Below are 13,484 nucleotides of genomic sequence, written 5' to 3'. Positions count from 1 at the left end.
GTGATGACAAATAATCGTTCCTGCCTCAAAACCCAGATTGCTGCTAAAAAGGTGCGGTCTACAATCATTGTGAAAACATGGAGAGGCTTGGTAGGTATTATAAGAACCATTTCGAGAGCTTTGATGGCAAATAATGATGTTTCCATTGATTATTTAAAAAAGGTGTGAATAATTTTGGACATGCCATTTTCATGAAAAGATTCACTTCTTTTTTTAATACCATGTTTCTCACACATTGTCTTACAAACTTTTAGCATGTGACAGTGTAATTTTCAGTCAGAACAAACATATTGATAAAGAGAAAATCAGCATTAAATCAATATTTGCCATATTTGAATAATTTTGTTCTTAACTGTATCTTCACAATCAAAATAGACAAGTGCTATTTTTGTGATATGTGCATCCTAGAGGCATTTCTTAATAAATGTTGGGAACAGGACTTTTTATCATAATTAAGGTATGCTGAATATGCTGAATCCCTGTTCCCAGACTGAGTTTTAATTAGTCCAGCCCTGAGATCTAATTAGCATTAACAAAATGGTTGCCAAAATGGCGATTTTGGGCACTTTCTTTGGGCAGGCATTGTTATACCATGTAAATAAATTAATATTGTTATTAATATTGTTAATAATGTGTGCATCTCAGTAATCTCCCTTGGCCAATAAATCAAGGGCACAGGCTGTGAATAAAATAGGGGAGAAATCTATTATTATGCCTATATGCTAATTACCTGAAAAAAAACATATTGCTGAAACTTTATGACTGAGCAGGCATATTTTGATGAACGAGACCTATGTTTTGAGGGTCAAGAAAGATGTCAAGTGATGAAATGTAAAGTTTAAAATTGTTAGTTAATCCTAAATTATACACACCAATCCATCTGGTCTGAATTTGTCTCAGAAGTTCTATCAATCTGCTATATGACCACATTTCTGCATCAGCAGAGACAAATGTTTTTGAAGATTAGATTGTTTCCTCTGTGAGTACATCAATGCCCCAATTCTTCAGCAATTCATGGTGCTTTCCAAAGACCTCAATTTTGTTGCATTTAAACGACCATTACACTACATTATACTAAAAGGAGTATCACAAACAAAGTCACAGTCGAGCTGCCTGTGGTTTGGCAAGCTTAACTTTATATGTTATAACGTCCACTAAACATAAGTCATACCTTAATTCTATCACTTGAAATATGAACATATTCCCAACAACTAAGATGAGATTATTGGCTATGTTATACCAGAGGTTAAAGCAGAGCAATCAAGGATCTCTGATTATAAGTTCCACAGTTAGCTAGTTCTTAAGCTAATGCTATTACATTGCAGGTTATGGTAACTTAGTGTGTTATCTACGAGCTAAATTCATCCTCTACACTGGGGTATTGGAAGCAAATTAGGTTGGTAATGTATGTAGTTTTGGCATGAGTTACAAATACATATTTCTTCATTACTGTTGTGTTAGTAAAATGATTGAATGCCCTGTGAATTAATAACTAGATGAAGAATAACTATATATTAACTAATGCTTCGTGAGGTTGGTCCTGGCCCACATCAAGACCTGCTTACCACCCTCACTGGACCCTTTTCAATTCGCCTGTATACCATCAGAACAGGAGCATGGAGGATGCCATCTCTATGGCACTTTATTCCGCCCTGTCCCACCTTGATAATAGCAAAACCTATGTGAGAATACTGTTCATTGACCTCAGTTCAGCATTCAACACCATCATCCCCTCCAAACTGATCACCAAGCTCAGTGAACTGGGCATCAATACCTCCCTCTGTAACTGGATTCTGGACTTCCTAACCAACGGACCACAGTATGTTAGGTTAGATAACCTCACCTCCTCAAACCCTCACCCTGAACACCGGCGTACCACAGGGCTGTGTGCTCAGCCCTCTCCTTTACTCCCTCTTCACCTACGACTGCCCACCTGTACATGGCTCTCACACCATTGTCAAGTTTGCAGCAATGATTGGTCTCATCAGCAACAACGATGAGGCGGCCTACAGGGAGGAGGTCCAGCAGCTAACATTGTGGTGCACCGACAACAACCTGGCTCTCAACACCAACAAGACAAAAGAGCCCAATGAGCGCATTTTCATTCCGAGAATAAAGCGTTTTGAATCAGTTTATTGCCCAAATTCCATTTATGCCAATATTCCGTTTAATCGGTTTACATGCAAATAGAATGTCACATTTTGAACATATTCCTGTTTACATAGCAATCAACATTATTCCGAATAAGTCAGCGATGCAGCCCACAAATAGGCTCCCAACGTCATAACATAAATCTCCACTGATGGAATTCCCTCTTTTGGCTGAATAATACAGCATCTTCAGGGTCTTCCATCTGTATTTCACTTGTTCAGGCGTATGTCGATAGCCAGCCTCATTATGTTTTTTACAAATCTTTTTAAAAACGTCGCTGACGACATTTTCTCCTGTCGATGAACTCCATGACGAAAGTGTGCATGTTGTGTCGCCATGATTAGGAAAGTGCATGAGAGGCAATTGATTCATTTAATTCTAATTCTGTGCGAATTGAGCATGCGCAGGCCTACAACACTCTTCCTTCTGGGAGCATATTCCGTTTAAGGTGTTTTCATGACCCAATATTCCGTTTAAAACAGGCATATGCTAGGGTGTGCAAACGATTTATTAGTAAACCGAATATGGCCTTTTTTGGTTTATTTCAATCAGAATAAGGTGTTTACAAGACACACACATATTCGGTTTATTCCCAATAAACTGATTCGAAACTGTTTATTGGCTGCATGGAACCACGCTCATTGTAGACTTCAAGAAGTCAAAAGCTAGCACACACACACCCATCTTCATCAACGGGACTGAGGTGGAGCGTGTCACCAACTTCAAGTTTCTGGGTGTCCACATCTCTGACCTCTCTTGGACCCTCAACACCTGTACCCTGAAGAAGGCTCACCAGCATCTCTTCTTCCTGAGGAGACTAAAGAAGGTTCACTTGTCTCCTCAGATCCTGGTGAACTTCTACCGCTGCACCATTGAGAGCATCCTCACCAACTGTGTCACAGTATGGTATGGCAACTGCTCTGCACTGCACTGCAGAGGGTGCCTCCTTGTCCGTGCCCACAGCCACGACCATGACAACCTTGATAGGGACAACAAGGACACGGACATTTGCCCCTCAATAGCCCCCTCCCACCCATAGTATTCTATTTATTTATAAATGACCATACTGTACTGTAATTACACTTATACATAGCCATATTCTACTGCTCTTTATACTGTTCATACTATACACTTATTTTATACTCTTATAATGTTACTGTTACTATTCCGCTCTTACTGCTAATACTTTGCAAATATTTAGATTTCATTTTTGGAAACCAGAACTATCAGATTCCTTAGTCTGACCGGAATGATGCAAGAATGGCAACAACTGTTGTTCAAAGCCCTACACAGACACATTATGCCAACTAATGAAGAAAAACATCTTCAATAAATAGATACAGAATACTACTTTTACACCATCTAGGTCATGGTGATTTAATTAATTAGCCTATTAAACTCTTGACAATTATAGTCAAAATATTAGGCTACATACAATTTACCCATGATGGTCTAAGTGATTCAGGGATCCAGGTTTAATGTATGTGCCTTTGCTTTGAATGTTACATACAATGAAACATAACGGAACATAACAGCCTATGGGGGAACATACAGTTCTGCATGTATGTGTTTTTATGAAAATGAAAAGATAAACAGCCTACAAGAAATGCTTAGCCTACCTTAAAGAGCAGGAACAGCAGAATGGTGGTCCATTTTTGTACATAACAAATCTTTGCATTTTATTTACACAGTTAAAGAAATTCTAGGCCTATAAAATAACATAGGCTCACATGGATAAAGGAATACATAGCATGTAGGCTTGGCAATTGTGTAAAGGAGGGTGGGGGGCAATTAATCATAAAAAGACATTTAGGAGACATCACGATTAATGTAGCTTACATTGCACAGACTAAAATGGAGAAAAACTCTGAGCAGAGTATCAGCACCTAACCCTATGGAATGGTCTTTTTATTCGTGCATTTCTGCAATAAAACCATTATCATCTTTCCTTAAACCTCACCTGTGTCAAGACTCGGCCAGCACAGAAATAAAGTTCCCTCTAGTGGATGATAAAAAAAAATCTGAAGACACAGTGGGCCTGAGTTCGACGGCGATATAGGTAGCGGGAACTTCAAGGCAGGGACTCCGGGGGAAGTCTCCGGTGAAGTGAAATTGAATAAACCAATCACATGCAACCAGTGTTTCCAAATTCTGACCTAACTATCGATCTTTAATTTAATTTAACTTCGGCCTGACTCTGCCCACTCAAACACGCACCTACTAACTTAGATCAAGGTAAAATGCAGTTATAGATTAAACCAGAATAAACCAAGTCAAGTTTATTCATATAGCACATTTCATACCCATGGGTAATTCAATCTGCTTTACTTAAAGAAAAGCAAAGAATAATAGTAAATTAAAGGGCCATAGTTAAAAAAAATGTTTAAAAAATACAGTACATGCAATAATATGATTGAAAAACAGATGTAAGGTAGAACAATTAAGAGACAGATTCAAAATGTGTAACTCAGTGATCCTTAGTCAAACACCCAATGAGCAGCAGCACTGTTAAAAATGGAGATTCTTGAAAGAAACCCCAATTATGTGCACATTCCTTTAGGGTCCAAAATACCGCGAATAGAGCCAAAAGGTCAGAAGTTATAGCTTAAATAAGCATTTATACAATTATAAAAAGTTCTCAGAACGCTTGCCTCATTGACTGACTAGTATGTCAAACTGATGATGAATAGATGAATAGAATATGTACAAGTGTGTTTGTGTGTGTGTGTGTGTGTGTGTTGTATACAATGGTCACACACATGATTTATCTGGACATGAGGTTTCCCCGTCATTCAGTTTGCAGTGTTGTGTCGCCACTCCCCACTGGATCCTGTTGCTTGGGTTGGTGGATTAACACTTACATAACTGTCCCCAACACTCGCCAGTCTGGCAGGTGGTGCTTTGGAATACCACAGCAGGCTATTTTTGGAGGAGGATAGTGTTAGGGCCTAGTCATTCCCCCAGTCTTCTTTAGCACACTGGTCCTTACAACCAAAACATACACATTATGATCAGATTGGATGAACAGCTATACTATTGGATAAGTTTTCATGACTTGAAACATTTGTCACAGAATCAACCTGTCAAACAAAAATTGGTGTACTGTGATGGGATCAATAAAATGAATCAGTTTCATAAAGTTTTTGATGTCATGTGCAAGTATGGAGCCAAAAAGGGCAATGGGAGGGGCAAAAGAACATGGTTAAGGGCTAAATTGGTAAGTCATGTGGGGCCTGAAGAGCAAGAGAATAACTGTGAAACCAGACCAAGGGCGCAGGAAGGGTAGTGCTGAGGGGCTTCCCACAGGTTTACAATGGAAAATGGCAAAAGTATTCAATTTAGTAGTAGTGTTTAATGTATTTATTTTCTGTATATCTTTTGTAAACCAGAAAATAGTGATGACTTTCATAGGGGTTGAATATGCAAACCACTGCACACCAACTCTTGTTAAACTGATACCTACGGTCTCTAACTGCGGCCCAACTTTACCCCTGTAATTTGGAAATGCTTTCTGGACCATTTAAAATGGTAAAATTTCAAAATTTCAAAATTTTAAAATTTAAAAATTTGAAATATGCTATAGTGTTTTGGAGATCCTCTCAGATGGGCCACGGGAACAGCTGTCAGGCTTTTATTCTGATGTTATGGATTCTGTTATCATGGCAAGTGCTGCAACATGTGATTTGAAAGTAAGAGCTAGGTATGAAAACAAAACAGACTAAGAAGCAACGTGAAAACACTTTCCTCAGAGTAAATAAGCATACCACAAATTGTTGCCCTACAAATTAACTTTTGGCATTCTTATTTACTTACAAATTATATTGCTGGTTTCCCTCCTCAGTCTCTGCATGAAAGACATGCTTCAGTAATTTTTCACTATAAGTGGCCCTCTAAGCCCTTGGTATTTGAGCTGTGAAGCAACTGCATTAATTGCAAAAAGACACCTTTTCATTTTTATCTGTAATTTACTGTAGGAGGTTTAGTCTTGGTTTTACTGATCTGTCTTCATGCTTAAGGATTCTTTGTCAGGAGTAGTCTGTGAGTATGTCAGATAGTGCAACACAGTTCAATTCAATTTGTTTTAGGGCCAATAACTATTGAAAGGCACATTACAGAACCCAGGGCCTAACCCCCCACACAGCAAGCATTAAGGGGGGGGGGGGGGGGCATAATCAGAAGCAGGCAGACGATTTCATACTGTACATACATAATGTCTGTGGCTATTCATATTGTTCTCCTTCACCTACTCTTACAGATTTGAACACAATAATTTGCTGACACTGGGAAATATGAAATTGTGTGCCCTCAAGCTTTGTTTCTTACTAGAATGGACAGTCAACATAATTTAATTAAACTTGTTTACTTATCCTCTGTGCCAAAAACTGCTAAAATTCTGGTTTGATTTTTACAACCTGTCACACACCCACAAAAAATAGTTTGACAGAGAGAAAAGGCCTCATTTTAGGAAATATACTTCAGCCATGGTATGTTTTGTACCCACAAGTTTAATTGTGAAGACGATTATGATCCAACCAGTGCATCTAGACAAGAGTATGACCCGGCTGAAGTTATCACACACTATTAAGCCTATATAAGAAAACCAGTACCTTCTCATGAAAATTACACTTCACAGAGTCCCGAGTTGTCACTGATGCTCCACTGAAATATATGATGGCATAGGCAGCCTGAGGACCAGCCTATGACCAGACAGATGGGGCCAGAGAAATGTGAAGGTAGAGATGTACCAGACAGACAACTATTAGTGATGCAGGGCCAACCACAGAATACAGACTGTTTTGCTCAACAGCATTTGTAAAGACGAGCATCTGGTGTTCTAAAAGTTACACCTTTAACATTAAAGAGATAATGGCCTAGATACTGCATACTGTACACTCCCAGGTTAGTGGGAATAGTTTATGCTACCCCTGACATCCACTGAATGTCAGGGGCCTGCACAACATGAGGAAATGTTCTTTTTGTTATGTTGGTCTAGTCATCTGTCAATTTGTCTCTCGTTTTTGTTTTATACTTGAAGCAGGACATAGAGAGAATATCCAAAGAAGTGGTTGCATGGTTAATCAGTAACTGAAAATAGGCTTATGTAAAACAACCACATTCAATAGACCACAAAATCTATAATGTACTGATGGGCTACCAATGAATTATATATTGTGAATACTTACTGAGCTGTGGAAGTGTGTCCATGTGAATTTCTGTCGCATTATACTCATACACCCCCTCCCCCACCCCTCCCTGTAATTGAATAAGACAGGGTGGTGTTATGGGTTGGGCACAGCTGGTGTCCCTTCTCGAGTTTTGTAATGGAGGCACTTGCCTTTTAGAACCTAAATCAGCCATCAAAGAGACAAGCTCTCCAATCAGCAGTGAGGTAATAGATGCAGGTCTGCCAATAAGCAAGCAGGTCTGGGTATTTAAGGTAAGGGTCGACATCTAACAAAGTTGGGCAACCCCTACATTGGCTTTGGTGAGCAGGATCTGATCCCAAGGACTGTTACCTCTTTCCTTTCTCTCGTGCAGGTAATCAACTTAGTGACTCAGCATGATAGGGTGGGAAAGGGTTATTCTATGCTGAGCTGACACTGTGTGATAAGCACAGTAAAAAAAGAAGACTTTCCATTCTTTCCAGTTCTGAGTGCTGTGGAAATGAAGCACTGTTTTGATGGTATTGGGCAGACTATTGTTAAATGTTTGAGCCTTTATCTTAATTATGTTGCATCCCAAACCATTCTAAATATTCTCCTTTATGACATTTCAATAGCATTACACTAATGTGGACAAACAGTTTGTGTGAGCAATCTTCATTTTCAAATATTCAGTGGTGTCGACATTTTTTGTTTGGAGGTGGCTGTGACATTAATGAAGTTTGGTGGTGGCATTTGTATTTGATTGAAGTAGTGGTTGTTCTTTCTCACTCATTTCTATTGCTTGTTATTTTCTGATGTGTAGTATGATTTTTGGAGAGGTGTTCTGCATAGAGAAACATCCCTGGCTATGTAGTACCTACTGAACTAGACATTTTAACTGCATAGCTGTGACCAAACAAGAGTACAAAGTATTCCTTGTGAATGGTGTAGGCAAGTGGCAGTGCTAAAAATATCAACAGCTGTTGGCTGTATGTCAGTGTGTCTCTCAGCGGATGACACTTTATTTTAACCTTTACTTCAATTGTAAAATAACAGAGGGAAGTACTTAATTTATTTAAGATATTATACTATTTTCATATTTCCATTACATAGTACAATAGTAAAACACATACTTTTTCGAGATCTAAAGAAGTATACACAAGAAATTATTATTTACACAAGAAATTATTCATTAATGTAAGATATATAATGAATTACAAATATAGATAAATAGAAGAGATTAATTAGCTTCAGGTGATGTAATGTGTAATGTCTTTGTAAAAACTGTAATACAATTTGTAATGTAATCAAAGTAACCAAGTAGTGATAGCAGACTTCATGTTCTTCATATTTTATGCTTTATGTAATATGACTTATTACTTATACATTCTTTAAAGCCCATTCTTTCTGCCTGTATCTAGGACAAGGACGTAACTAAGTGATTAATGAATTGTGCTGATTGAGTTGGTCTAAAGTAATAACATCACAGAATTGTCTTGAGAAATACACCAATATTCCAGAACACGGGAAAGCCTCTCACAAATATACCAGGCATGCACTACTCAGGTCTCCTTATTACAAGCAACAATGGCCAGTGGTATGAGGGTGTTCTTGTGCTGCTGGTTGAACAGCTTTGGATTTCTCAGCTCATACTCACAATTGTATGATGCTAGTATGGTGTTCTCTTATTTTTTTTCTTTCAAAGGTGAATTCATAGTGATTTGCCCCTGTCTTTGTATAGGCTGTAAGAAACGCAATCATGAAGAACTGCAACAATGATCACAAGATGAAATTCAAAACGGAGGAGGAGTACCCAGACCTCTCCCAGCACAACAACCATATGGCCAAGGTGCTGACTAAGGAGTTGTATGAGAAGCTGAGGAGCAAGTCCACCCCTAGTGGATTTACCCTGGATGACTGCATCCAGACTGGTGTAGACAACCCAGGTAAACAGACCTAAGCTATATAAAATCTCTGCTAGAACCTTAGGAGGAAATAACAATAAAAAAAACTCAATTAGACATATTAAATATGTATCCCATGACTCACACAGGCCATCCCTTTATCATGACTGTGGGATGTGTTGCTGGTGATGAGGAGTCCTATGAGGTCTTCAAGGATCTGTTTGACCCCATCATTTCTGACCGTCATGGAGGCTACAAGCCCACTGACAAGCACGCCACTGACCTGAACTTTGAGAACCTGAAGGTATCTTTTCCATTTAAATGTTACACGCCATAACAACAATGAAAGAACAATATGAGAGAACAGTTCTCCCTTTATTTTCTAGGGAGGTGATGATCTGGACCCCAACTATGTACTGTCCAGCCGTGTGCGTACAGGCCGTAGCATCAAGGGATACACCTTGCCTCCCCACAACAGCCGTGGAGAGAGGAGAGCTGTGGAGAAACTGTCCATTGAGGGTGAGTTCAATCTTCCCGCTCTTCAAAAGTTACAACAAAGTCTGATACAACTTCCACTCAAGTGAAATGTGTCCTATGGTCTTTTCACAGCTCTGGCTAGCTTGGATGGAGAGTTTAAGGGCAAGTACTATCCACTGAGTGGTATGACTGACGCTGAGCAGGATCAGCTGATCGCTGATCATTTCCTGTTTGACAAGCCCGTTTCTCCACTGCTGACGTGTGCTGGAATGGCTCGTGACTGGCCTGATGGTAGAGGCATCTGGTAACTACAACATGTCACTTAAAGGGCTAAGAGCAGCGTGCCACTATTGCAGCTAGTGTGTATAATGTTTATTTTTTATGCATATTTTCATATTTTCATATTTATAGGCACAATGACAACAAGACTTTCTTGGTGTGGGTGAATGAGGAGGATCACTTGCGTGTCATCTCTATGCAGAAGGGAGGCAACATGAAGGAGGTTTTCAAGCGCTTCTGTGTTGGTTTGCAAAAGGTAAATAAGGCAGTTCTGCATTAAAGACTTCTGAAGGTTTTACTCTTTCCAACTGACAGGGCAACTAACATTCATATGAATGATTCTATAAGGTAAACATGATAAAATGTGCCCTTAACTGTTTTAGATTGAGACCATCTTCAAGAAACACAACCATGGTTTCATGTGGAATGAGCATCTGGGTTTCGTCCTGACCTGTCCTTCTAATCTGGGAACTGGCCTGCGTGGTGGTGTCCATGTCAAGCTGCCCAAGCTGAGCACACATGCCAAGTTTGAAGAGATCCTGAAAAGGCTGCGTCTGCAGAAACGTGGCACAGGTACTGCCTCAAACACACACAGATTTACATATTAGAGTAGATGTATCCTTGATAGAAATAATGACCAACTATATACTCCTTTGGTGAATATACATCTTAAGTAATGTCTTATTTGTACAGGTGGTGTGGACACAGCCTCTGTAGGTGGAGTCTTTGACATCTCCAATGCTGACCGTTTGGGTTCCTCAGAGGTAGCACAGGTGCAGATGGTGGTAGATGGAGTCAAGCTCATGGTTGCAATGGAGAAGAAGCTAGAGAAGGGAGAGTCTATTGATGACATGATCCCTGCTCAGAAGTAAAGTGGAAGTAGTGCATCTTTTGTATTTTCAAAATAAGTAAGACATCAGACAAGGAAGCAACCAGGAAGCACCTGATGATTTCAAAAGACACTCTACCCATGCCACTGCTTTGTTCTTCCTTAGTTTCTGTCAGTCCGCTCATTATTCCTCTTCTGTCACCCCCATCCCATTCTTTTTGTAACATCTTGGGATCAAACTGCTACACAGATGGACACCCTTGACTATGTGTTCACCTAAGTTTAACTCTATTTGGATGTAAAGTAATTGAATAAATACAGCCCCATTTAACAGATATTGTCTAATGCCCTGTGTCTCTTCCTATATTCAAATGGTTCTAATAGCAATCAACAAAAAAACCTTTGTGTAGCAAATACTGCTAAAACTAAGACAGTCAGAGGGCCACGTGTATCAATATATGTATGCAATTTGTCTTTGATGTCTAAGCACTATTTCATGGTTGTTGAATGGAAGTTGTCCGTCAGTTATCAAACACCATACGCACAACACTTCTCTTCATAGAACTGTTCTGCTATGTGATAGTAATCAGACACATGGCAATGTGAAATAATATTTTGCATGAACTATTGTATTTTTGTTTTTTTAAAGAATCACATTCATTTCCTATGGAAAACAGCTTTTTGCTCAATCAATACAGATCAATACAGAACTGTTTTGCTATGGGGTACTTATCAGACACACCTCAATATGAAATAATATTTTGCATCTACTATTATATGGAAGGCATTCCATAGGAAACAAATAGGAACTATAAAATAGTATGTGCAAAAAGTTATATTAATTTGAGGTGTGTCTGATTAGTCCCATAAAGGATTGGCTTGGTGTCACTATATCACATGCCTTGGGGGGTATTGAAAAAAGTAGACCATTCCTTATGGGAAATAATGTATATTCTTTAAAATATTCATATAAAATACAGTGTGCATACAGTGGCTATAAGTGGCACATATCAAGAAGCTGGTCTGAGGGCAGATCTGGCGTTGTGCTCATCTCACAGTGTTTTATAAAATATTTTGAAAACAAGCAATGGTATTATCTTCGTCGAAAGTGGGCCAGAGGTGGTGATCCGATATCTGGAAATCTAATCTCACTATGGGTTTGCGTTCACAATTTGGTCCCCCTCATTTTCAAAATATCTCCTGCGCCCCTGCAGTGGCTATAAAAAGAGGTGTGCCTGATGAGTCCCATATAGGATAACTATTCTGCATTGGATTGGAGTCACTAGGTCACATGGCTTGCGAGGTATTGAAAAAAGGAGACCGTTCCTTATAGGAAATAATGTATTTTCTTTAAAATATTCATATAAAATACAGTGTGCATAAAGTGGCTATAAGAAGAGGTGTGTCTGATTAGTCCCATATAGGATAACTATTCTGCATTGGTTTGGAGTCACTAGATCACATGGCTTGGGAGGTATTGAAAAAAGGAGACAATTTCTTATGGGAAATTATGTATTTTCTTTAAAATATTCATATAAAACACAGTGTGCATACAGTGGCTATAAGAAGAGGTGTGTCTGATGAGTCCCATATAGGATAGCTATTTTGCATTGGTTTGGAGTCACTACGTCACATGGCTTGCGAGGTAGGCCTTATTGAAAAAAGGTGACTGTTCCTTATAGGAAATAATGTATTTTCTTCAAAATATTCATATAAAATAGAGTCTGCATACAATGGCTATAGGAAGATGTGTGTCTGATTAGTCCCATATAGCAGGGGTCCCCAACCTTTTATGTACCATGGACCGGTTTGATTCCCATTTTTTTTTTTCACGGACCGGCGGGGGGGTGGGGGGGGGGGTCAACAAGTGTGAACATGTTTAACAAAATATGGGAACAAAACATGGGAACTAAACGTGCATTACGAATATAATCAGTGGGAGCCCTGTGCTTGTTTCCCTGCAACAAGAAGGTTCCATCTGGGGGTGATGGAAGATAGTGACACCCTCAGTGTGTTTGAAATGTCCAGTCGATTGCGCAATTTGGTCTTAGTTGCAGTCATTGCCGAAAACCCGCTATCTCGGGATATTCTGCTTTGGTTTTGATCCAAAAACCCGCCAGAGAGGTTTCCATACACACTCTTAAGACCACAGTCATTTGCAATTTCGATCAATTGCTCTTCCTCCTGCGCTGACAAGTTAGGACTATTCGGGATATTGACAAATGGGTTGCGGACGCACTCATTGGTTTGCCGTGGATCTTTGGAGGATGGAAAGTAACGCTCAAACTCATTTGAAAGCGCAACAAGGTGATCGTGCACCAGCTGCGAGAGAAAGGGCCCTGTCTCAGTCTCTCCCAAAACCCCCACTAGTGTTTGGAACATATCAAATACACCCCGGTCCACTCGTCGTCCCCACAAATCAAGCTTGGCTTTAAATGCAGCGACTTTATCTGCCAGTTTAAAGACAGTCGTCATTCTCCCCTGGAGTGACAGGTTGAGGTCATTAACCAACCCGAATATGTCACACAGGTAAGCGAGTTTTGACACCCAGTCCTCATCACTAAAATGTGCAGCTAACGGTGACTTTTTTTCTGTAAGAAATCTCTGCAGCGGCTCTCGCAACTCAAACACTCTGGCCAGTGACCTGCTAAAGATGCTTGTTTTTTGTTGCTCATTCTAGCAGTTTAGCTAACTTCGCGT

The 13,484-nt window shown here is 39.6% G+C and overlaps 1 protein-coding gene and 1 long non-coding RNA gene across 2 annotated transcripts; one reads left to right on the top strand and one right to left on the bottom strand.

Annotated features, from left to right (window-relative positions):
• Positions 1 to 4,728: 4,728 nt before the first annotated feature.
• LOC121683944 lies at positions 4,729 to 7,429 on the bottom strand. Its single transcript, XR_006022965.1, has 3 exons — positions 7,335 to 7,429; positions 6,759 to 6,848; positions 4,729 to 5,135 (listed from the first exon to the last, which is right to left on the bottom strand). It is a non-coding gene; the product is annotated as an uncharacterized LOC121683944 (long non-coding RNA).
• A 118-nt stretch (positions 7,430 to 7,547) lies between these two features.
• ckmb (creatine kinase, muscle b) lies at positions 7,548 to 11,119 on the top strand. Its single transcript, XM_042063823.1, has 8 exons — positions 7,548 to 7,689; positions 9,037 to 9,241; positions 9,349 to 9,503; positions 9,586 to 9,718; positions 9,809 to 9,980; positions 10,088 to 10,211; positions 10,339 to 10,528; positions 10,649 to 11,119. Exons 2-8 carry the CDS (start codon positions 9,055 to 9,057, stop codon positions 10,825 to 10,827), a joined length of 1,140 nt encoding a protein of 379 aa, XP_041919757.1. The 5' UTR covers positions 7,548 to 7,689; positions 9,037 to 9,054; the 3' UTR covers positions 10,828 to 11,119.
• Positions 11,120 to 13,484: the final 2,365 nt, after the last annotated feature.

This window comes from Alosa sapidissima, chromosome 15 (genome assembly GCF_018492685.1).
Source record: "Alosa sapidissima isolate fAloSap1 chromosome 15, fAloSap1.pri, whole genome shotgun sequence".
NCBI classification, from domain to species: domain Eukaryota; kingdom Metazoa; phylum Chordata; class Actinopteri; order Clupeiformes; family Clupeidae; genus Alosa; species Alosa sapidissima.
Note: the sequence above shows the minus strand (reverse complement) of the source record. Positions and strands in the feature narration are given on the sequence as shown.